The sequence below is a fragment of the Toxorhynchites rutilus genome, chromosome 3 (assembly GCF_029784135.1).
Source record: "Toxorhynchites rutilus septentrionalis strain SRP chromosome 3, ASM2978413v1, whole genome shotgun sequence".
Lineage (NCBI taxonomy): Eukaryota > Metazoa > Arthropoda > Insecta > Diptera > Culicidae > Toxorhynchites > Toxorhynchites rutilus.
Window position 1 is genome coordinate 57,050 of NC_073746.1, and position 24,897 is coordinate 81,946.

General features: G+C 39.6%; 2 protein-coding genes and 1 long non-coding RNA gene across 5 annotated transcripts; 2 read left to right on the forward strand and 1 right to left on the reverse strand.

The window, feature by feature from the left end:
• Nucleotides 1–359: 359 nt before the first annotated feature.
• On the reverse strand, nucleotides 360–6,669 carry LOC129778236 (disks large homolog 5). Of its 2 annotated transcripts, none has more exons than XM_055785013.1 (9): nucleotides 6,528–6,669; nucleotides 6,189–6,300; nucleotides 6,035–6,137; nucleotides 2,077–5,978; nucleotides 1,801–2,020; nucleotides 1,488–1,723; nucleotides 1,208–1,428; nucleotides 905–1,124; nucleotides 360–844 (listed from the first exon to the last, which is right to left on the reverse strand). In XM_055785013.1, exons 2-9 carry the CDS (start codon nucleotides 6,220–6,222, stop codon nucleotides 738–740), a joined length of 5,043 nt encoding a protein of 1,680 aa, XP_055640988.1. In that variant the 5' UTR covers nucleotides 6,223–6,300; nucleotides 6,528–6,669; the 3' UTR covers nucleotides 360–737. The 2 variants fall into 2 exon arrangements, with proteins under 2 accessions (XP_055640988.1, XP_055640989.1); XM_055785014.1 differs by having other exon boundaries at nucleotides 6,189–6,362.
• A 1,126-nt stretch (nucleotides 6,670–7,795) lies between these two features.
• On the forward strand, nucleotides 7,796–8,343 carry LOC129777206 (uncharacterized). Its single transcript, XR_008743220.1, has 3 exons — nucleotides 7,796–7,930; nucleotides 7,988–8,047; nucleotides 8,102–8,343. It is a non-coding gene; the product is annotated as an uncharacterized LOC129777206 (long non-coding RNA).
• Nucleotides 8,344–11,311: 2,968 nt separating this feature from the next.
• Nucleotides 11,312–14,646, forward strand: LOC129777203 (uncharacterized). 2 transcript variants are annotated; one of them, XM_055783334.1, is made up of 4 exons: nucleotides 11,312–12,869; nucleotides 12,924–14,391; nucleotides 14,449–14,508; nucleotides 14,563–14,646. In XM_055783334.1, the coding sequence occupies exons 1-2, from the start codon at nucleotides 11,333–11,335 to the stop codon at nucleotides 14,132–14,134; spliced, it is 2,748 nt and encodes a 915-aa protein (XP_055639309.1). In that variant the 5' UTR covers nucleotides 11,312–11,332; the 3' UTR covers nucleotides 14,135–14,391; nucleotides 14,449–14,508; nucleotides 14,563–14,646. The 2 variants fall into 2 exon arrangements, with proteins under 2 accessions (XP_055639309.1, XP_055639308.1); XM_055783333.1 differs by having other exon boundaries at nucleotides 11,312–14,391.
• The last annotated feature ends 10,251 nt before the right edge of the window (nucleotides 14,647–24,897 follow it).

The window sequence follows — 24,897 nt, forward strand, 5'->3', positions numbered from 1 at the left end:
GATAAAGATTAGACTACCACTTTTCACGAAAATCTGAGAACTACTATATCGGTTTGGCATGGAATGGCTGTATAGGGAAGTTAAAACCTATCCCGTTGTCACAATTTGACAAATATATTGGTTATAACGACGATATATTCATTTTGTTAGAAAATATAGTGACAAACTATTCGAACCATGATGATACTTTATGACCGTATCACATGAAACGAAAATCTTTGCTTGGTTTCTAGACGACAACACCTTTGTTTTGTATTTTCTGTTGCAAATCCCCGAATAGAAAAAAAAGATATGACTGAATTTTGGTTTTTAAAAATAGGCTTGCAAATATTCTATAAACATAAATAAACAAATGAAAGTTTAAGAAAATATAATGTAACATATATTGTAAAAATAGTACAGTTCATATGAAAATAATTAACATGCATTATATATACCATATTCTATTCTCTAAGACTATCCGTAGCTCTTGCACACTTTGTAAGTGAATGCTATCTTTGAGGAAGTCTACAAATGTTTATTAACTAAATATTATTCAGACAAGGCAAGATGTATCGTTGATTGATGATTCAATTTTCTTGTTGAATGGCAATTTTTACAAACCCTACCAACAATTGTAATTTTGTTGAAGTATTCATAACCAATGAATATTCTATGTAAAATTCTTCATTTCAGAAATTGTATAGGTCATATATAGAGTCTATATTATTTGTAAACGAGATAATAACGTTTGATTATCATAAGTTTGTTGAAATTGGAACCCACAAAATTTTCTTCTGCTCGCTGTCGACCGCTGCTTTTATCTGAGTACACATGTGTGCAATATTTACACCGGAAATTACAACTGCAAATAAAAAAAAAAGTTATTTTGTGAAGCTATTCTGATAACTAAAATTTCCAATACCAGAAATATACTGCCTATAGTCAGACTCTAGCTTCAAAGCATGTTCATACATTTCCTTAGCTGCCTTTGCAGAAATTTTGTCAGCTGAATAACGAGAATCCTTTATTTCTTTTATTTGTTTTGCTGTTTTAAATCGCAATAATAAAACAATAGGATAGATTTGATTGCGCTGTAGACGCTCGACAGCAGAAATACACACATCCAAAATACAATGATGTTGCTAAAGGGAGAAAAAAATTTACTTAGTCAGTCAATTAATAATGAACAGCAATTGAACAGAGTTTCAAAATTCCAAATACGCACCTTATTATCAAGAATTGCTTGTACAGATGTGTATTCGAATATGCTGCCTCTGCGTCGATAATCTGCAATAGCATTGTTCTGAACACCACTTTCCATATCTTCTTTCGTGCAGCGCATTTGGTTTTGCTGACAACGATGAAAATGTTCAGGGAAATCAATACAAAGTTTTTCAATAACACATTCTGATAATGGTCCCAATACTAACACAGGGCGATATTTGTCTGAAAGTTCAATAGCAAAATCTCATATTATGTTTTTATATAAGTACATTTGTTATTACATTCTAATCTTTCGACTCTTTGATAACTGGTTAGTCCATCATCATTCAGAGAACCTGAATCCACATAAAGACTAAGATGTGTATTGCTGAAGCTAGCTAGCTCTTTTGAATCTCTAGAAGAACTTCGTTGAGGTTTAATTCTTTTGAAGAATGAACGTCTCGCAGAAGTCGAACCTCTTCTAGTAGTTGCCTCAACATCCTGTAGATCACCCAACAATCTTAACTCTTCTTCAACTCTGAAAATAAAAATTAATATGCAGGTTACATACTATATGTTCATTTTTCCGCATAATTTTTTGTGTATATAGCGTACTTAAGTTTATTGGGAATTATCCCACACTGCAGTTTATGCCCATATTCATCCAATTTCCAGGCACGCCAGCGTCCTGGTACACCTCCAAACATAGTATTATCAACATACAACACCTCATCTTTGTTGAATGATAACTCGGAATCCCCGAGATCGCAATTTCTGTCGAATCCAACACGTATATATAATGCGTCCCCAGGTTTATCCTTTATCTGGTTGAATCCTAAAAAATCAAATAAAATAAAATATTTCGTTTGTCTCTTCGACTAAATGGCATACTCAGAATGTTATAGAGCACGAGAACTGTCACATTATCTGCTGGTTTCGCTATCTCCAATGCTGCATGCTCAGCTGTTGATCTTCGCAAATCTGCAGCATTGAATTCTAGAATCTGATCCCCTACTCGTAGACCGGCATTATCGGCTATCGAATCTTTCTGCACTCCATGAACGAATATACCACATGCATTGCCTCCAACGAGACTTATACCAAGATTAGAGCTTTTTCTTGTCTCAATGAATATTAGTCTGGGTTGTTCCTTATACTGACAATTTTGCGACGAATTCGTTCCTGTTTGTTGGTGGCTATCTTTATTCGACATTGTCTTTTGAGCAATTGTTGAATTCGCATTAACGGTCGTCGAATTAACCGGTGAAATAATAGATCTTCCTATTGCACGAGGTGAATTCTGTGGTGTAGGTGAGCTTGATCGTTCGATATTATCCTCGCTAGTTGTGAGATTATTGTAAATTTCCGGATTATATAACACAAGCATTGTGATGGAGTTCCCACATTGTCGTAAAACATGTGCAGCTAGCTCATACGTCGCTTTCCTCAAATTAATACCACATACTTCCAATAATTGATCACCAATGTGAAGTCCAACCTTGCTGGCAAGACTATTCTCACCGACGTTAGAAACGAATACTCCCCCACCATTCCCGCGGCAAAATATTTTAATACCTAATGACATTTCACTCTTGTCTATGTGTACGTACCGTAGTTCACCAATGTTGGGTTTTGTTCGCACATTGTAATCCTGAAGTGAACTTCGTTTATTCGCTGTACATATTCTGCCAGGTTCTAATACTTGCACTTGAAATGTGGGGATGGGTGATGCTCTTTCTGAACTGCAATAATCGATTGAACCATTGCTTATCTTAATTCCACTTCCACGACTAGTGACACTTTGATTGGATGGAATGCGATATCCTTGATGAACTTTATTGCGAGGAAAAGTTCCTCCTTCATAGCTATGGGTTATTAATCCTGAGGGGACTTCTTCTTTTGAAGATTGAATTTGACTGTATCGATTATATGAATAATCTATTGATGAACCATGTGAATGGTGAGATATCGGTGGATGCCCAGGGAACTCTCCGGAAGGAATTATATTCCCAGACGGACGTGTCGATGATAGGGTGTGTGAGTATACATTCGATGGTAGCGTTTGAATCCCAGGAAATATGGAACTGTAGCCAACTGGAAAGTTGGAATTTCCAACACTAGTGGCTGCGACTGGTCGATTTGAAGACGATGCATTACTAGCGTTACCTAATGATTGTTTCCTCATGTGTGAATGAGGTAAAGTATTTGCATTGTTTGTCATTGTTAGTGGGGAATTCTCCATATCAATACTTTCAGTGTCACTCGAATATTTTGAAAGATGTTTCGAAGTTTTGGAAGGCATATACACATCAAAGCGATCTTTTGGCATGGTCTTGATTGCATAATTATGTCCTATTGGACTTTTGGGAAATGGTATTGAGGAATCTGCCGAATTATTCACTTTAACCGGCATAAAATCAATTAAGCTCTGTTGTGCCTGCTGAAGCTCAATTTGTTGTCTATTGAAGGAGGAAAGATTCAAACTGTGTCGATTGACATTTAAATTATTGTGGTTATTACGTGGGTCGTATGTCGATGTTCTAGAATAAGAACTTTTGCTCCCAGGACATAAATTCGATTTCTGTATATTCATATCATAGCTATGTTTTGAAGATTGTAGGGTACGATTGATATCAATTTTTGATACCGGATTCGAATTACGTTTGTTAATGCTAGTGAAGCTTGCCATGCTCATACCGGGATTGTTATTTGCAGATTGAGGTGATAATGGATTACAATCATTGGAACCAGATGTGGTGAAAAATGTATTACTCTCTTTGTTATCGAAAGGAATACTCAACTTTGGACGCTCTTTTTTCGTCCGGTGTACAATCGTACCGACATGGCTTTCATTTGTATGCACCGTCATTGTGACACGAGGCCATGTTCCCCGAGGAACTTCTTGAGAATCTTTGGATTTTCTTTTCGACTTTTTCTCCCTGGTTTTCGTAAAAGTTGAAGCACTTAACACTTCTTGATCGTCGCTGTCCAAAACGGAGTCAAGTACAGCGATTGCGTCATTTTCCTGACAGTCTTTATGAATGCTGATGCTCATCTTATCTTTCAACTTCTGGAACATTCCGGTCAATTTCGATGCCGATTTCGAAGATGATGGAGTACTCGCTATGATCGAATTCGGTGTGCTCGATGTAGTATTCATACTATAATGCATAGCAGATGGAAGGAAATGATTATTGCTGTCGAGATCTAAACTCAATCGATTCACAGAGTCTTTCGGATTATTTTCTTGGTTATTCGACGTGTTATCTGTTTGTGTGCAACTAGTGGTACTGCGCAAGTGTTTCGTCTTTAAGTTCAAAAGACAGGTTCCATGTGTATAGTCTACCAGATCTTTGACAACAATCAAGCTAAGACTATTGTTCCTCATATCATTGATCATTGCATTTATTTCATTCATGTTATTGACACAATCCATAGGTTTACCGTTAAGCGAAATAATTCTGTCTCCAACGCAAAGTCGTCCGTCCTTTGCACCCAACGAGTTAGAGTCTATTTTTGAAATATAAACCCCTGTTTCCAAATGTAAACCATGATTTTTGTTTCCATTAACAAAATTGATTTGTATTGGTAAAAGACGTTTTTCTGGGCGTTTTATTGTTATCGTGCATGTTGGAAGACTACCTTTCATTGCTTTGAAAATTTTTCGTTTCGAAAACGCAGTGCAATCTATGTTATTAATCTGGAATATGATATCATTAGGTAATAATTGTCCAGCAAAAACTGAATCGTGTTCTACTGAAACGACGTATGGACCAATATGAACGGCTGCATTATTATCATATTCCTCAACATCTTCACTTATAGTCAAGCCCCATTCAGAAATACTGTTTTGGAGAAGCGATGAGTCGATTTCAATAACTTCTATAGTATATTGTTGAAATGTATCTAAGTCATATATAGAATCCAAGCTAACTGTGCTGTAACGTGAACTTCGAAAATTGCTTTCAACAGGGTTGCTAGATTGTTTGCCAGTTGTTACGTTATTGTTCATGTTATCTTTCAATATGTTTTGTGCTTCTAGGCGTTCTGTTAATTGTTCAATTTCCTTGTACGCTTCATCTTTATCTCTGATTGCTGCCAATAATTTCGAAGTTGCTGTATCTCTTTCCTTCCGTATCTCATCACACAAATTACGGACGCTGTCACGTTCTTGGACTATTTTTTCTCGTTCAGATATCGCCCAATCCCTTCTTCCTTTCGCAATTTCAGTTTCTTGAATTGCCTTTGTTATTTCTCCTTTCGCTTTATCCAGTGCTTTTTTTAACCTTTCAATTTCTCTATTCGCTGATTCTAAATTCTCAGTTACCATATCAAACTTATCTTTACTCTCTGTACGTTCTCGGTTCCAGTTGGACTCACTCGGATGTGAGAGAAATTCTCCTCTCCCTTTCAAAATGTCTATTTTGTCTTGTAATGCGGAGCACTCTTTTACGGATTCATCGCGACATCTCAATGCTGATTGTAATTCACGTTCTAAACTTTCGTTCTTATCATAAAGTTTTTGATTTTCTTTAAGTACGGTACCTCTTTCAGATAATACGGTTTCCACTTCAAGTTCCGTAGCTTTCAAAAGTTCTTTATACTTATTTCGTTCTTTTTTTAGCTCCTCGCATAATTTTATGCAATGACTTGGATCGTTAACGAACTCATCGTAGCGCAAACGAAGATTGTCATATTTTTGCTTCAACATGTTATATTCATGATAAGTGCTGAAAAAATCGCCTTTTCCATTCTCGAGCTCTTTTTTGAGCATTTGAAAGTCTCGCTCTAGTCTAAAATGTAGGTAACCAATATGAATAAATGCGGTAAAGTAAGCTTATATTCATACCTTTGCTTTTCTCCAGACACGGTTTTAAATTGTGACATTACATCTCGATATTTTTCCTTTAGATATTCAATCTGTATTATGTGATCATAATCAGCTGCAATGTCTATGGAAATTTCTTATAGTAAACTATGGTAAGGTACAATTAAAAATTTACCTCCTTCGTCACTGTTGTTTTCACTGGATGCCATTCTATATCAATCAACCAAAAAGAATAAGTATTCAATTCAAATTTTGTCGCACGATTCCGTCATCTGAAGTTCAATTAACTAGAAATGTGAAATAACATTACATGCAAGAATAAACACATTTTCATCAATTGATTGTAATTCTGAAATGTACAAATGTATATGATCATGAAATCACGGCAGTTTTTTCGACAAGTATTTCAAGTCAAGTACAATCGTAAACAATAATCGTTGGCTAAATAAGACATTTTGTCATCGTTACGATTATATTTATCTTGTTATTCGAAACTATGTTGATCATAAAATACCTAGTTTTATTCGCTTATACATGCAAACAATATACACATTCAATTACACAAGTCGCATATATAGTTTAGATTAAACCATGAACATTTCCGAAAATAGCAAATTTGCAAAAAAGAAGGTTTAGTCCGAGAGTATACATATTTTGACAATTCATTCGACATACAGTGTTGGCAAAGAAACTAGAGATGGGCAAACCGTTCATGAACTGTTCAAAAGAACTAGTTCACCAAAAAGAGTGAACGAACCAGGGGTTAGACATCAATTGAATATAGGCTACCCAAAATCAAAATCAATATGGCGTCATTTGTTTACCAACATATCATTTGCGAGGATTGAAATCGTTGAAATCACGAAGATAGTAAAAATAAAGAAAAATGCGCTGCTTTATTTCTAACTGCATGAGCGATTTTCATATTTCGGTTTCACATGGAGGTGTTCACTTTTAACATGGAGTTTTAAGTTAGGCACTATTCGACTACATAACCGGACCGAGTTGTAAACAACAGTAATTGACAGAACCAAAGTGTCAGTGAACCGCAGCAATATTGGGTACACTGGCAATATGAGGGATTTGACGTTTTAGTCATACCCCTGGAACGAACGGTCGTTCTTTTTTACTGGGCAACAGTTCACATGAACTGCTTACCCAGTTCATAACGAACTGTGAACGAAGACCGCTGGCTGAACTGTGTGTACAGTTCAGTTCAGAACGAACTGAACGGTGGACAATGAACTGTGTATGCAGTTCAGAACGAACTGTTTACGATGACCGCTGGCGGAACTGTGTATACAGTTCAAAACGAACTGACCGCTGGCTGAACTGTGCGTACAGTTCAGAACGAACTGTATATGGTGATCGGTGTATAAGGCTAAGGTTACTTTGGATAGGAGTACGCACGAAAATTTTATTGTACGAATAGAAACAAACAATTTTGTTCGATAGAAGCTGACGAATACGAACGAAGCAAGGGGGAAGCAATGTAACCACACCAATACAACTCAATGTGGTTGTTTAGCTTCACTATTGCATACAATTCGTACGACCACTTTTCTGCATCCAGTGTCACCGCCGCCTAAGAGGTAGGCGAGCGAACGAGTGATAGACGAATGCTGCTGCAAGGTAAATAGTCCTCAAATTAACGAATGGAAACAAACGATAACCTCATGAAATAATAAAAATAAGATGTCTGTTGCCACTGGGAGCACTGTTTGGGAAACGAGCGAAAAAGCTCAGCATGGAAAGCTCGAGAACCGAGAACTGTCAGCGGGACACAAACAGAAAACAAAGCGAAGGTGTATAGCAGAATAGCGGAGAAATTATTAGATTATTTGGAAAGTATAGTAGAATAGTTAGTAGAGATTGAAATTGATTTGATTAGATAGGGATTATTGAGTGACTGGCACAGTAAGTACATATAAATAAGATTTGGAAGCTGACAATAATGAATTGTAATTTGAATAGGATTGTCAGCCGAAGCATTGCCGTCACGTATTTGAATTCAAAGATAGAAGACCGAAAAATGTAAGATGAAAATGCATATTGTTATTACATGAAATAAATATTTGAAAATTGCAGTTTAAAGCTGCTTCGCAACCACAAAAAGAGTTTTTAACTCGCACTGCGATCAGCTCGGAAAATCGGCCATTGTTCTCGCTAACAAATCTTTAAAATTTTTCGATGGCGGCCAATGCAGAAAATACGTCCCGACCACTAGAAGATGCGGAAAGAGGAAACTGCGCGAATTGTTCCTTGTCGGATTCATTCGACAATTTCGTGCAATGTGACCAATGCGATGCATGGTGGCACATGCAGTGCGCGGGAGTCGATGCTTCGATTGCAAACCAGAGTTTTGTGTGCAAAATTTGCACCCCGCACAGCGTTTCATCTCACAGTTCTTCGAACCGTATTTCAGCCAGGGTGGCTCTCAAATTGAAGCTATTGGAGGAGCAAAATGCAATCGAGCTACGAGAGATTGAGATTCGGAAGGAGTTTTTGCGGCAAAAATATGCATTGATAGAGCAACAGATAGATGACATGTGTGACAATACGAGCCAACGCAGCAAGGTTAGTCGGAGGTCCAGTCGTAAACGAGTAGAGCAGTGGATTCAGGATGCCGACCAAGTAGAAGGCGCCGATGTTCGAGAGAAACCCGAGCGGGGAGCAGCCTCACTGGAGCAGCCGAAAGACACACGCATTTCGAGAACGACTGATGGGAAACCACCATACCCTGAAGGCCAACCACGTCGGACATTGCTCGAATCACAGCTACAACACGAATTTGTCGAGAGGAATCAGCAGAGCTACAGCGGCGCGATTCCTAAGGCGCATCCGAAAACACATCAGACAACAGCAGATCAGGTCTGGCCTCTGAAGCCTATTGTAGGTAACCCCTCCTTACTTACCCCTCCTGTACCGCATCAAGGTAAGCCGCTCCATGACAACAATAAAATGGATTCCGCTCATCCGAATTTTGATACTGGTCTACAAGAGTTATACAAACAATTCGGGACACTTGGCCTTGCTCAAACATCAACGAGTAAAGTGCCTTACAGTGGGACAGTTCCTGTTACATACGGACTCCCAACTATTTCTGGTGTGAATCCCGGCCTTTTTCCTACTGGGAACCACCAGCAACATTGCATTCCCCCCCTTGGAACAGTTCCTATCGTTCCGACAACTTATAATGCAAATCCCGCAAGTGATATGAACGGAAGACATCCGTTTGGGAATGCCCAAAGCGAATATGTTCCAACACCCTCACAATTAGCTGCCAGACAAGTCATGCCACGTGATTTGCCTACGTTTTCGGGCAACCCTGTCGATTGGCCTATATTTATAAGCAGCTTCATTAACACAACTCAAGTTTGTGGATATAGTAGTGCCGAGAACCTCTCCCGTATACAAAGATGTTTGAAAGGAGCCGCGTATGAAGCGGTAAAAAGCCGTTTATTATTACCTGAAACAGTTCCCCAGGTGCTAAATACACTTCAACTACTTTATGGACGGCCAGAATTACTGATCAACGCCCTTTTGGACAAAGTTCGTTCGGTTCCCGCACCGAAATCAGATAAACTAGAAACACTCATCGATTTCGGGATGGCAGTCCAGAGTCTATGTGATCACTTGGAAGCAGCGGGTCAACGGGATCACCTTTCCAATCCATCGTTGCTTATGGAGTTGGTGACCAAATTGCCAGCACACATCAAAATGGAGTGGGCGAGTTTCTCATTGCGATATCAAGTTGTAAACCTGAAGACCTTTGGAGAATTCATGACAGGTATAGTGTCATCCGTTAGTAGAGTCACCTTGTACTCCGGGAGCTACGGCGCAAATTCTATGGTGGAGAAACCCAGATCGAGTCAGAGAGGAACAATCAATGCACACGTCGATGAAAAGGAAATAAATCGAGAACCAATAAAGCTGTGCTGCATCTGCAAGAGGGGTGATCATCGTGTATATGATTGCGGACTATTCAAGTCATTTTCAGTGGATGGACGTTGGAAGAGTGTACAGCGTAATGCTCTGTGTCGAAGCTGCCTGAATGCACATGGGAGAAGAAGCTGCCGCACGGCGAGTCGTTGTGGAATTGGTGGCTGCGAGTTTCGCCATCATAAACTTCTACATTCGGATCGATCGAGTCATCCCGAGAATGAGCCATCGCTCAGAGCTACTGTGTCCGGAAATTACTCCCACGGTTCCTTCGAACAATCCTTGTTGTTTCGCATAGTTCCGGTCAAACTGTACGGTTCTCGTTCCAGTATCACTACCTTCGCATTCCTCGATGAAGGATCGTCGATCACTCTAATTGAAGAGAAATTAGTGAATGAACTCGGCGTTAAAGGCAGGAGAGCACCGCTCTGTCTCTCATGGACAGGAGACGTGACACGAATGGAATCGGAATCAAAGAAAGTGGAGTTGAAGATATCCGGTTTGAACAATGAGAGGAAGTTGCAGTTGGAAGATGCACGTACAGTAAAGAAGTTGGCCTTACATGGTCAGAGTCTATGTTTTGATGATCTCGCGGCTAGGTATGGTTACCTTCGCGGATTACCAGTGGCCAGCTATGAGAACGCAAGTCCACGACTGCTGATCGGCATCGACAACTTGAGTCTGACCGTTCCGTTAAAAATGAGAGAAGGAAAAATACATGAACCTGTTGCAGTAAAAACCAGGCTAGGATGGTGTGTCTACGGTGGCAAAGGTTCTAAGCATACCCGTTGTTCATTGAACTACCATGCCTGTGATTGTGCCTGTGATCGGCAACTACACGATGAAGTGAAGGAATACTTCGCACTGGAAGATGTCGGTACGAAGGTAATCGGAGACTTGGAGTCTGCTGAAGACAGACGAGCTCGGAACTTAATGGAACAAACCACCCGGCGAGTCAATGGGAGGTTCCAGACGGGCCTGCTATGGAGATACGATGTAATTGAGTTTCCGGACAGTTTTAATATGGCGTTACGTCGGCTTGAATGTCTTGAACGAAGAATGGCACGGGATCCGCTGCTGAAAGAAAATCTTCAGAAGCAGCTGGTGGAGTACCAAGAGAAAGGCTATGCGCATCGGGCTTGTCGAGCCGATTTAGCACGATCAGACACGAAACGAGTATGGTACCTGCCGCTTGGAGCGGTGAGAAATCCCAAGAAACCTGAGAAAATACGACTTATATGGGATGCTGCAGCAACTGTGAACGGAGTGTCACTCAACTCAATGCTTCTCAAAGGGCCTGATCAGCTAACGTCTTTGCCCGCCGTTCTATCGCGATTCCGACAATATTCAGTTGGAGTTTCAGCAGATATAAAAGAGATGTTCCATCAGATAATCATATGTGAAGCCGATAGACATTCTCAACGATTCCTATGGCGTACGGATCCCACGTGTGCGCCAGAGATATATTTAATGAATGTAGCTACGTTTGGAGCAACTTGTTCCCCAGCATCCGCTCAGTATATTAAAAATACAAATGCGAAGGAGTTCGTCGATCGCTTTCCACGGGCAGTACAAGGTATCCTCCATAATCATTACGTCGACGACTTCCTGGACAGTTTCGAGAATGAAGAAACCGCGGCGCAAGTATCGGCGGAAGTTAGAATGATTCATAGTCAAGCTGGATTTCAATTACGGAACTGGCAGTCAAATAGTAAAAATGTTCTAGCACGTCTCGGAGAACCTGCTTCATCAGGGAGTAAAACGCTGAGCACTGACAAAACGAAGAATCACGAACGAGTACTGGGCATGCTTTGGCTGACAGAAGATGATGAACTTGGGTATTCCACTCATATGTTAGACGAGATCGAGAAATTAATCATGGAAGGTGAACGTCCAACCAAACGACAGATGTTGAAATGTCTGATGGGCTTCTTCGATCCACTGGGGTTGCTGAGTATGCTATTGGTCCATGGCAAAGTGTTACTCCAAGACGTATGGCGGGCGGGCACTCAATGGGACCAGAAAGTAGACGGCGACATTTTTGAGCGTTGGAATAGATGGATCTGTCGTTTGCAGAGTGTCGCTGATTTTCGTGTCCCACGATGTTATTTTCTGGGAGCTACGACTCAGTGTTATAATCAGCTCCAACTACACATATTTGTGGATGCAAGTGAGGTTGCCTATTCTGCACTGGCATATTTTCGGATTATAAACGATCATGGAGTTCCTCAATGTACTTTAGTAGCTGCGAAGACGAAGGTGGCACCTCTGAAGCAGCTATCGATACCACGTCTTGAATTGCAGGCGGCGGTTCTAGGTACTCGGTTGATGCTTTTCGTAATGGAAAGCCATACAGTCGCTGTAACAAGGAAATATCTATGGAGTGACTCCGCAACAGTACTGGCATGGATACGATCAGATCATCGCAGGTATAAACAATTTGTGGCCTGCAGAATAGGAGAGATTCTGACCGCATCTAACGTTGACGAATGGAAATGGGTGCCTTCAAAACAGAATCCAGCGGATCAGGCAACAAAATGGGGGAAAAGTACTGGTCTAGATTCTGAGAGTGTTTGGTTCCGTGGGCCTGAATTCTTGAGACAATCAGAAACCAACTGGCCGCAGTTTGAAATCGGGCCAGCAGTTACGGAGGAAGAACTACGTCCTTGCCATCTTCATCGAACCATGAAGACGTGGGAACCAGTGATCGACTGCCATCGTTTTTCGAAGTGGGAGCGGTTGTTGAGAAGTACGGCATACGTTTGGCGCTTCATTGCCAACCGAAAGCGAGAGCAGAAGAAATGCGGTATCCTATCCAGTGAAGAGCTTCAGAAAGCAGAAATAACCTTGCTAAGAATGGCGCAGTGGCAGGTGTTTCCTGATGAAATAGCTCTATTGGAAGATGGTCATCAAAGTCAGAAACGGTTAGACGGTAATAGTAGTATATTCCACCTTACACCTTTTTTAGACGAAGCAGGCGTCTTACGAATGGACGGTCGAATTGGAGCGGCAATCCATGCTCCCGAAGAAATGAAGTTTCCGGTAATTTTGCCAAGGAACCACCGAATCACTTTGCTACTTGTGAACGAATTCCATCGAAGATTCCGACACGCAAACGCAGAAACCGTAGTGAACGAACTTCGTCAACGTTTCTATATACCACAAATAAGGTCAGTCGTGAGGAAGGAAACAAAAAATTGCCAGTGGTGTAAAATAAGGAATGCCACCCCAAGGATGCCTCGAATGGCTCCTCTACCATCCGCTAGATTGGCTTCATGTGTTCGACCGTTTACCTACACAGGGTTAGATTTCTTTGGACCATTAATGGTGAAGGTCGGCCGAAGTAGCGTCAAGAGATGGATTGCGTTATTCACCTGTCTCACCGTTCGTGCAGTGCACGTTGAAGTTGCCCACAGCCTTTCTACAGATTCGTGTGTGAAGTGCGTTCGACGATTCCTGTGTCGGCGGGGATTCCCCGCAGAAATTTACAGTGACAATGGGACGAACTTCCAAGGAGCGGAACGAATATTAAAAGAACAACTCCGAGCAGTGCACGAAGGATTAGCAGCCACATTTACCAGTACAACAACCAAGTGGATATTCATTCCACCCGCTGCGCCTCATATGGGTGGGGCATGGGAGAGAATGGTGAGATCCGTCAAAACCGCCATGATAACTGCTTATAATAATGATAGAAAACTCGACGAGGAATCGTTGCAAACATTCGTGATTGAAGCTGAGTCCATAGTAAACAGTCGACCGTTAACATACTTGCCGTTAGATTCCGGAGAGAGTGAAGCTCTGACTCCGAATCATTTGCTCTTGGGAAGCTCGACTGGTGTACGTCAACCTTCGATACTGCCGACAGATTCTGCAGCTGCCATTAGGAACACATGGAACCAGATTCAACATCAACTGGATATTTTTTGGAGAAGGTGGATTCGGGAGTATCTTCCCACATTGACCAAGCGAACTAAATGGTTCGGAGATACTAGACCATTGGCCGTAGGAGATCTAGTTCTTGTGGTGGATGAGGCAAAAAGGAATAGCTGGGAACGTGGGCGTGTGTTGGAGATTGTAACAGCTAGCGATGGAAGGGTACGACAGGCTACAATCCAAACATTGAGAGGGCTCTTGAGAAGACCAGTGTCCAAGCTTGCGGTTCTAGATGTTGCATGAGGTAAAACTGCACCAGTGAGCAGTGTTACGGGGGGGAGGATGTTGCCACTGGGAGCACTGTTTGGGAAACGAGCGAAAAAGCTCAGCATGGAAAGCTCGAGAACCGAGAACTGTCAGCGGGACACAAACAGAAAACAAAGCGAAGGTGTATAGCAGAATAGCGGAGAAATTATTAGATTATTTGGAAAGTATAGTAGAATAGTTAGTAGAGATTGAAATTGATTTGATTAGATAGGGATTATTGAGTGACTGGCACAGTAAGTACATATAAATAAGATTTGGAAGCTGACAATAATGAATTGTAATTTGAATAGGATTGTCAGCCGAAGCATTGCCGTCACGTATTTGAATTCAAAGATAGAAGACCGAAAAATGTAAGATGAAAATGCATATTGTTATTACATGAAATAAATATTTGAAAATTGCAGTTTAAAGCTGCTTCGCAACCACAAAAAGAGTTTTTAACTCGCACTGCGATCAGCTCGGAAAATCGGCCATTGTTCTCGCTAACAATGTCGGTATTGTCGTTTTCATAACAAAACGCAATATTTCAGGATACGATGGTTCTTAAATTGGATTGTTCGATTATTTATCAAATAAAGTTTTAATTTCATATTTTCAAGTTGAGGGTAAATATTTCAGTAAGATATGCAATCACAAGAAAAAAAAACAGGTGAAAGCGAAACGATTCAAACAGTATTTTTCAACAGTAAATAAAAATTTGTAGTTTGATTTTCTATTCTGCCAAGATATTTTGAACAAATTTCGGACACAGAGTTATTGCTCACAAACAGCATTTTATGAATGAAAAGAACAGTCCTACATAACATTTTACACTTTTTTATACATGATTTGGCATATCCCTCTAATGTACGAAAGAGTGAGTGAACTGCTCAAAAGAACTAGTTTACTTAAGTGAACGGTTGGTCACTGAACGGTTCATTCAAGTGAACTGTTTTGCCCATCTCTAAAGGACCATTTATACGTTGCCAGTAGCTGACTTGACAATGAGCAGCTACTGACCCGGTGGACTCGCTTGACAATTGGTTGACTCGCCTTGCCCGTTCACACAATGTGAGCTGCTGGCGAGAAACTGGATACTACGGCACGGGTTTACCAGGGATGCCTGGCGATTTTTCAAATGTCCATCAAATAGTCAGAAACAGCAATCAAGTCCGAATTTGTCAAATGATTGGTCCGAAATCGACTTCTTTATTGGCAGTTTTCATCTTAGGTTTTCAGTTGAATGTATCATTACACAATTTTATAGCGTAACACACGCTGATCGTGTTTAAAAATACATACTTTGTGCTGAATTTCTTTGAACTGAAGGTACTATCCCAAAAAGCAGAAAGAAAAAAAAGGATTCGGGCCAGGTATTGGATGCAAAGAAAAGGAGCAACAAATACAATATTGAAGGAACTCTACGATGAGAATCCCCGAGATTACAGAGCAGTGTTGAGAATAACACCTGAACAAGTGGAAAAACTGTTGGATTTCATTGGCCCACAAATACAACGCCAAGATACAATCACGAGGGATGCTGTATCTGCAAGAGTGAAATTAGGAATGACATTGATGTGCCTTTCTTCTGGAATATCATTCAGATTGTTGTCGATATTTTTTAGAATCTCGAAAGCATCCATAGCTAAGATAATTCCGGAAGTATGTGATGCTATAAATGGTAGTCTAAAAGATTTTTCTAAATTTTATTTATTTTGTAAAATGAAAATGATAGTCTCAAAAAGAAAGCGTGCCCCGCCAGCGTGCAAAACGAAATAACAATGATTTCGTTTAGAAACTATGAGGATTTTATTTGTTTTTCCAATAATTTTCAAGTCTATAAATATCTTCGCATATTTTCAAATATCCTAAAAATAGAGACATTTCTTTACATTTGGCATCCCTGATTCGGACGCTAAATTCTGTTTTTGACGTTTTGAAGCATGCGAGTGCGAGTAAATTCAAAAATCTTTGAAGTAGCTCGCACGCCGGATCACACATGACAATAACTGGCATGATGTGTTCACACGGTGTGAGTAGCTGCACTGCAGTAACTGACTAGACCGACTCGTATGCTTACTCGCACCGTCTGAACCCGGCTTAAAAGAAACTATTAGCCTATTGGATTATCTTGTTAACAAGCAAGATGGTGGAGTTAACAGGTGGCTCGTAATTTACACTATTTAGAAAAGACGTATGAGGAATGGCAAAACGAAGAGTTTGGATTTGTTTATGTTATTACTTACGTTGGTATGGTTACATTTGATTTCGTCGAAGGTGTTTGAAGCAGTATAATAAATAAACAGTTGTCGTTCATAATAGTAACCTAGTAACCTTTATACATATGCTTCCGCTAGCTGGCTTGGCTAATGTGATATGATTTATTCAGGGAATGCTTTGATCGTGGTACCGCCACTGGCGCATAATTTGCAGCTTTGCTTTTCGTGCTGGTTCACAACGGCAATCAACCGTGCCGGCGAAACTGTAGTCAATGTTTAGTGTTGTTTGGATACCATCTATGTAAATAAATTCAAACTTACGGGATAGGTCCGAACGGCAATTCTGACATTACTTTTTACCTTCCACTTCACTTTCCTTGGTTCGGACCTATCCCGTAAGTTTGAATTTATTTGGTTGTAGAGAAACTATTAAGAGAACTAAAACTGAACCATTTACCACCTGATGAGAAACAACTAATAAGCAAAATTTGCTTGAAATATGCAGACATCTTTTGTTTAGAAAATGATAGATTAGAGACAACCAATGTGTATTGTCCATCTATATCTGTGTGAGCGAACACTCAGCCTGTATATAGCAAACCATACAGACTGCCAGCCTCTCAGAAAAAGGAAGTAGACACCCAAATTGATAAGATGCTTAACGATCGAATCATCGAAAAAGCACGATCCGAATGGAATAGTCCAATTCTTTTAGTACCGAAAAAGTCTGCCAACGACGAGAAAAAATGACGACTAGTAATCGATTATCGAAAATTAAACAATGTGTTAGAGGATGATAAATTCCCCCTACCAAACATTGAACATATTATCGATTCACTTGCTGGTGCAAAATATTTCAGTCATCTTGACTTATCCCAAGGATATTATCAATGCCAACTTAGAGAAGAAGATAGGCACATAACAGCATTTTCAACACCTACAGGCCAATACCAAATGACCAGACTACCTATGGGTCTTAAGACTAGCCCTTCAAGTTTTTCAAGACTAATGACTGTCGCTATGTCTGGATTAAACCTATATAAATGTTTCATCATCTGTCATCTAAATATGACAAAATTATTTTCGGCAAAACACTTCAAGATCATAACCAAAATTTAATTTCAGTTTTTCAAAAATTAAGGGATGTAAATTTAAGACTTAATCCCACAAAATGTAATTTTCTGAAGAAAGAATTACTATACCTAGGCCATTATATATCTGCCGAAGGTATCAAACCTGACCCTGCGAAAATAGAAGCAGTTAAAAACTGGCCGATTCCTTCTAATGCAGATGAAATTAAGAGATTTGTAGCTTTTGCGAATTATTATCGCAAGCATATTAAAGACTTCGCAAAAATATGTGCACCTTTGAACAAATTAACAAGGAAAAACGTAAACTTTGAGTTGAACTATTGGCTATGGTGTGGGCTGTCAAACATTTCAGACCATACTTATATGGAAGGAAGTTTTCAGTCTACAGTGACCATAGACCGTTAGTCTATTTATTTTTGTTTCGGATATGGTTCAGAGCAAAATACTAGCGCGACTGTTCGATAAAAAGAGCTTTATTGAACTGATACAAGTTAGAGCGGGAATCAAGATGGTGAATACAAGGTGTGAATGAAAGGGTGAATCAGATGAGTACCCGACTAAAACCTAATGTAACATCTTCCCTTCTTTATAAAATTAATTTTCCATGACAAACTCATCATATTTGCTTGGCAATTTTCTCTCACGTTTTGGTCTGTTCGTCGCATCTGTGTTCTTCTTGGGTGTGCTGATTTCAGTCGGCCTAACTGACTTATCCCTACTGTCATTTCCACGCAATGGTGTCGGTGCATCAGAAAAATAGAAGGTGGGAAGATTCACGGGTTTTGCTTGTGTTAAACTTTGATTGTATTAGTAGCCAGGAAGATAAGAAGTTCACATACCAGGCATAACAGTCAGTTACTCAAATGGTACAAAATTGAATGTGTCAACGAATAACGTTGAAAGAGGATATACAGAAAATAATTACATATTTCCAAAAAATATTTTTCGCGTTACATTCACCATTGAAAAATAAACAGAACATGTCACGATCCAAAATGTTTCATTTTTGTTATTTCTTCTTATATCAGAATTAGTATTCCAATTTTTACTATGTTTGGATTTTAGAGCATCTTCATGGTAGTTTATCTCTTGTTAGCAATTGTAATTCCTTTTTCCACAATTAGGGTGCTGAACACTTCATTCGTCTAAAACTAGGATGGCTACTTTTTTCTCATGCGCTGTAAAATGTTTTCCGCCAAAGGAAGAAACGATTTTGTAACTCTGACTTTGTTCATTTACGTTTTTGGTCGATGTAACGAGAAGTAAAATAAGATTGAAATAAAGTTTAGAACACCTCAACAATACTGAAATTTCAGTTTCTGCTAAAATTTCAGTTGGGCCCCTATGATTTTGAACGCTAGCATTGATTTAAGAAAAAATACTAATTTGTTCATTTCATCTGCTTATTTTTACTTTTAATAACAACACTTTTCCTATGTAGTGGACTATTATAAGAAAAGTAACATACATAAACAAAATCTGTGACGTAACAGATTTAAAAAGCTTCCCACCTTTCATTTTCCATCTCGATCAGCGAGTGCATCATCAGCTCGCATGACAGTTGTTAATGGTGTTGCTTTTTCGACGATTTCCATCCCGTTAAAGGCTGATTTAGACGATGCCAGTCAGCGCTCTAGTTGAGGTATCCAGTGAACAGAGAACAGACACTCTGTCCAAGTTACTTGTACCAGTATCGAACAAGTAATTGGCCTCTATCTTGAACAGAGTGTCTGTTTTCTATTCACTGGATACTTCAACCAGAGCACTGACTGGCATCGTCTAAATCAGCCTTAAGGCTGATTTGGACGGTGCCAGTCGACGCGCTAGTAGAAGAATCCAATCACTAGAGTCTAGTTATTAGAGCCATGTAAACACCCGGTTCCAGTTACTTGCGCAAGTATCGCACAAGTAATTGGCCATGCCTGCGAATAGAAAATTTTCTAGATACTGGCACCAATAGATAAATGACAATTTCTTCCAAACAGTGCGTCATATTAGACATTTGTGTGAAATCGAAATGCCAGGCAGTTTCAGTGGTGCCATATATTTATTTGTACTGGAAGGGGAAAAATCTTTTTCGGCTATGGTGAAGACAATTATTAAACGGTGTTATTAGGCTTGCTCTGTAATTTGTATGTTTGTAACATGTTTGTTTGTAGCGCTTTACCACATTAAAAGAAATTTAACCCCCTTCCTGTTGACCGATTGGTCTGAAATTTGGAACACACCTTTATCTCTGCAGTCATTATAAAACTGGGTATTTCATTATTTTAGAAATCCAAGATTGCGGCTGCTACAAAATGGCGGATTACATATTTTCTCAAAACCCCATCAACATGGGTATCAAATCAAAGGGCTTGACTAGTAGAACACAGTTTTGCATGAGGAATGCAAATCCAAAATGGCCGCCTCCACAAAACGGTGGTTCACATATTTTCTCAAAGTCCGGTCAATATTGGTATCAAATGAAAGGGCTTGACTAGTAGAACACAGTTATTCATGAGAAATGCAAATCCACGATGGCCGCCACCACAAAATGGCGGATCACATATTTTCTCAAAACCCTATCAATATGGGTATCAAATGAAAGGACTTGATTAGTAGAACACAGTTATTCATGAGAAATGCAAATCCACGATGGCCGCCACCACAAAATGGCGGATCACATATTTTCTCAAAACCCTATCAATATGGGTATCAAATGAAAGGACTTGATTAGTAGAACACAGTTTTGCATGAGGAATGCAAATCCAAAATGGCCGCCTCCACAAAACGGTGGTTCACAAATTTTCTCAAAGTCCGGTCAATATTGGTATCAAATGAAAGGGCTTGACTAGTAGAACACAGTTATTCATGAGAAATGCAAATCCACGATGGCCGCCACCACAAAATGGCGGATCACATATTTTCTCAAAACCCTATCAATATGGGTATCAAATGAAAGGACTTGATTAGTAGAACACAGTTATCCATGAGAAATGCAAATTCAAAATGGCCGCCACAACAGAATGGCGGATTACATATTTTCTCAAAATCCCATCAACAGTTATTCATGGGAAATGCAAATCCGAAATGGCCGCCATCACAAAATGACGGATCACATATTTTCTCAAAACCCTTTTAATATGGGTATCAAATGAAAGGCCTTGACTAGTAGAACACAGTTACTCATGAGAAATGCAAATCCAAAATGGCCGCCACCATAAAATGGCGGTTCACATATTTTCTCAAAATCCCATCAACATGGGTATCAAAGGAAAGGTCTTGACTAGTAGAACACATTTTTTCATGAGAAATTCAAATCCAAAATGGCCGCCACCACAAAATGGCGGATTACATATTTTCTTTAAACCCGATCAATTTTTTATTTATTTATTTATTTATTTATAATGATACTACATCCCATTGAGAGATTAGATCTTCTTCACAATTTTTCGCCAATAGTCCCGATTCATGGCTGCAGTTCTCCAACTCCCGGCTGCACCGATTCTTGCCAAGTCCTGCTCCACCTGGTCCAACCACCTCGCTCGCTGGGCTCCTCTCCTTCTTGTTCCTACCGGATTCGACGCGAACACCATCTTTGCAGGGCTGCTGTCCGGCAATCTTGCAACATGCCCTGCCCATCGCACTCGTCCAGCCTTGGCGACTTTCTGAATGCTGGGTTCGCCGTAGAGTTGCGCCAGTTCGTGGTTCATTCTCCTTCTCCATACTCCGCTTTCCTGTACACCAACGTATATTGTTCTGAGCACTCGGCGTTCGAATTCCGATCCCGAAACCCGATCAATGTGGGTATCAAATGAAAGGACTTGACTAGTAGAACACAGTTATTCATGAGAAATGCAAACTCAAAATGGCCGCCACCACAGAATGGCGGGTTACATATTTTCTCAAAATCCCATCAACAAGGGTATCAAATGAAAGAGCTTAACTAGTGGAACATAGTTATTCATGAAAAACATTCTGACATTACGTTTTACCTTCCACTTCACTTTCCTTGGTTCGGACCTATCCCGTAAGTTTGAATTTATTTACATAGATGGTATACAAACAACACTAAACATTGACTACAGTTTCACCGGCACGGTTGATTGCCGTTATGAACCAGCACAAAAAACAAAGCTTCAAATTATGCGCCAGTGGTGGTACCACGATCAAAGCATTCCCTGAATAAATCATATCACATTAGCCGAGCAAGCTGGCGGAAGCATATGCATAAAGGTTACTAGGTTACTATTTTCAACGACAACTGTTTATTTATTATACTGCTTCAAATACCTTCGACGAAATCAAATGTAACCATACCAACGTAAGTAATAACCTAAACAAATCCAAACTTTTCGTCTTGCCATTCCTCATACGTCTTTTCTAAATAGTGTAAATTACGAGCCACCTGTTAACTCCACCATCTTGGTCCGAACGGCAATTCTGACATTACGTTTTACCTTCCACTGCACTTTCCTTGCTCCGGTCTGCGGGTAATAAAACACCGTTTTGTTAAGCGGACCTTAAGCGGACCTTACACGGTCAACTTTATTGACAATATGATGACATTTGAGAGCATAATGACAGCTGAACATGGCCGACGACGCAGAAATCCGGATTTTCTGATTTTCGAGCATCAATATCGTGACATTTCATATAGATGCATGATGTTGACGTTTTACCTCACGGACTTCCAGACTGAGTTGCCAGATATGCAAGCGCACATTTAATTTTTGTTAGTCTTTTTTGCGATTGCAATTAAAATTTATAAACTACTGAAATTGTAGGAATCATAAATGGAAGCTTTTGGTTTGGAAAACCGATACTTTGAATAGCAAAATACGGTACTTTTCACGATACAAATCAAAACTTCAAAGTAAACTGACAATGTGATGGTGAGAGAGTGGATGAAACTTAACAACGTTTTAGGAATTTTTTAACGTTGAACTCGGTCATTCTTTGCGCTAGTGAGCGGGTTGTGTGTTTCTTCACACTCCGCTATAAAATTTGGAGAATGAGAAGATCTGGGGAAATCACAGATGAAAAAACATCATGTGTTAATTCAAGCTACAGTAGAATCCCGATTATCCGCGGAATAGTCGGGCAAACTCACCGCGATTAACGAATATCGCGATGACCCATTAAAGGACAAAAAAATGCAAACACGAAAAGAGATGTTTCAACATAAAAACTATGTTCTATCAATACAAAAATCAATCAACTATCCATCTATAAGGTCGTGTACACCAGTGGCTAAATAATGTAAAAGCCATGACCACAACAAAAGAGCATGGGCCTACCACTCACTAACAAATTCCGGAAAGGCCTATTGATTTACTATGGAACTCGCAGTCACGAATAATCCGCAGGGCGGATCACCCGCTCGCGGATAATCGGGGTTCTACTGTCATAGTCTCATTTATGGAATAAAAACATTTGCTTGCAGATAAAATAACTTGCATATATTTTGGCAAACTAAAATAATCTGGCATCTCTGAAACTGAAAGGAACAGTCTGTATTTGTGAAACGAGTATTATGATGTATTTTTGAGAAGAAAAACCGAATTCTAAAGTGTAAATTATGAATGAAAATTAACTTTTACGAATCAAATTAGTATTCTATGTGAATGCAAATCACTTTTTTTTTCTGCAAGTGGTGAGAAAATCCCATACAAAAATTATGTCTGAAATTGACGTTATATTATAATAATACTGTTTAGTAGGAATATCTGAAAATTCAGAGGAAGTAGGTTAAGTTAAGGTTAGGACTACGCGCTTCAACTTATTAAATAATACCAAGTAGATATTTTCATTCAAATTTTACCAATTGAAAATTGCCTTTTAGCCTTCTAATCTGATAGAGAATAGTTTGGATCCCAAACTCGAATGTCGCCACTAGCCATCGCGGATATTTTCGTTGTCTCGGGTTGAGGGCGATATTGACCGTGTAAGGTGGAAAAATATTGATTGAGGTTAGATCAGATGTTGAAAGCCTAGCTGTCACGATATTGAAGACACTTATTGTCAATCCGGTTGATCGTGTAAGGTGCCCATTACATGTAATATAACTTCCTTTATTTAATCACTACGCAGCTGCATCTAAGGCGGCGGTGACACTGGATGCAGAAAAGTGGTCGTACGAATTGTATGCAATAGGGAAGCTAAACAACCACATTGAGTTGTATTGGTGTGGTTACATTGCTTCCCCCTTGCTTCGTTCGTATTCGTCAGCTTCTATCGAACAAAATTGTTTGTTTCTATTCGTACAATCAAATTTTCGTGCGTACTCCTATCCAAAGTAACCTTAGCCTAACCATCTCTGCGTACTTTCACCGACTGTCCCGTTTCTTTTCTCTCACTTTCTAACCAAGGTCCCTATAGTTCTGAGTAGGTAATGCATCTCAAGATGTCGTAATTATATTGTATCGCGAGTAGAACCCTACAGCACCCTAAACCATACTTTTCGTTTCGTATTCCGAAAAAAAATAAGTCCCAAAGTGCCGATTTTGACGTAGGACTACATCTTTCATTTCTATACTGGGGTGTAAGTTCAAAGTTTCGAAAATGAAATCGTTACGCTGGAACAACGAGATTTTGAGCCAAAATAGCTCCTAAACAACTGAACGAAATGGTATGATAAACACTTCATTTGGAAGATAAAATGTCTACGCTTTATATACTTGCTGCTTTTTGATCCAAAAACTTGTTTCAATAGCCGTAAAATTGCTTTCAGAACAGGCTATTGAAATGTACTCGCTCGCGTTTCTGCAATTCGGAATGTTTTCCTAACATAACAGATTTCAAAACCATGGAACCTGGGGAAATCGGCATTGCAAAATAGATGCAAGCTGCGGGTACTTTTGCACTCGCTTGCGTTTCTGCAAATTGGAATGTTTCTCTAACACAGATTTCAAAACCATGGAGCCTGGGGAAATCAGCATTTCAAAAAGGATGCAAGTTATGGGTACTTTTGTACTCGCATTTTGCAAACCGGAATGTGTTTTCCCAATACAGATTCCGAAACCAAGAAATCGGCAAAATGGCTGCGATAACTCCTACCATAATGCTTGAATTGACCTCAATGGGGATTTGTTCGCAATTGAATTCGTTAATTGTTTTATTATCAATAATTTTATCAATACGCACAAAAGCTAGCTCTGCGCAGCGACGATATCGTACCCAATGAAGAACAATCGAGATGGTATTATTGCTAATTGAAGAAATATAATTGTATGTAATACAATACTAAGCCAACGGCAGTCCTACGTCAACCTTGCGGTTATATCATAGGTATAACCCATCCATAGTTTTTGGCAAAATAAATTCTTCGACGTTTCATGCAATTTTAAGACATTTGGCATCAAAACAAAAATTTCGAAAATCCCGATTTCCTTTACTCCTCCTTTGGGTAATTTTTCGATTTTCAAAAATCTCAAACTTTTACCGCTTTGCGCCACTTTCGCTTAAG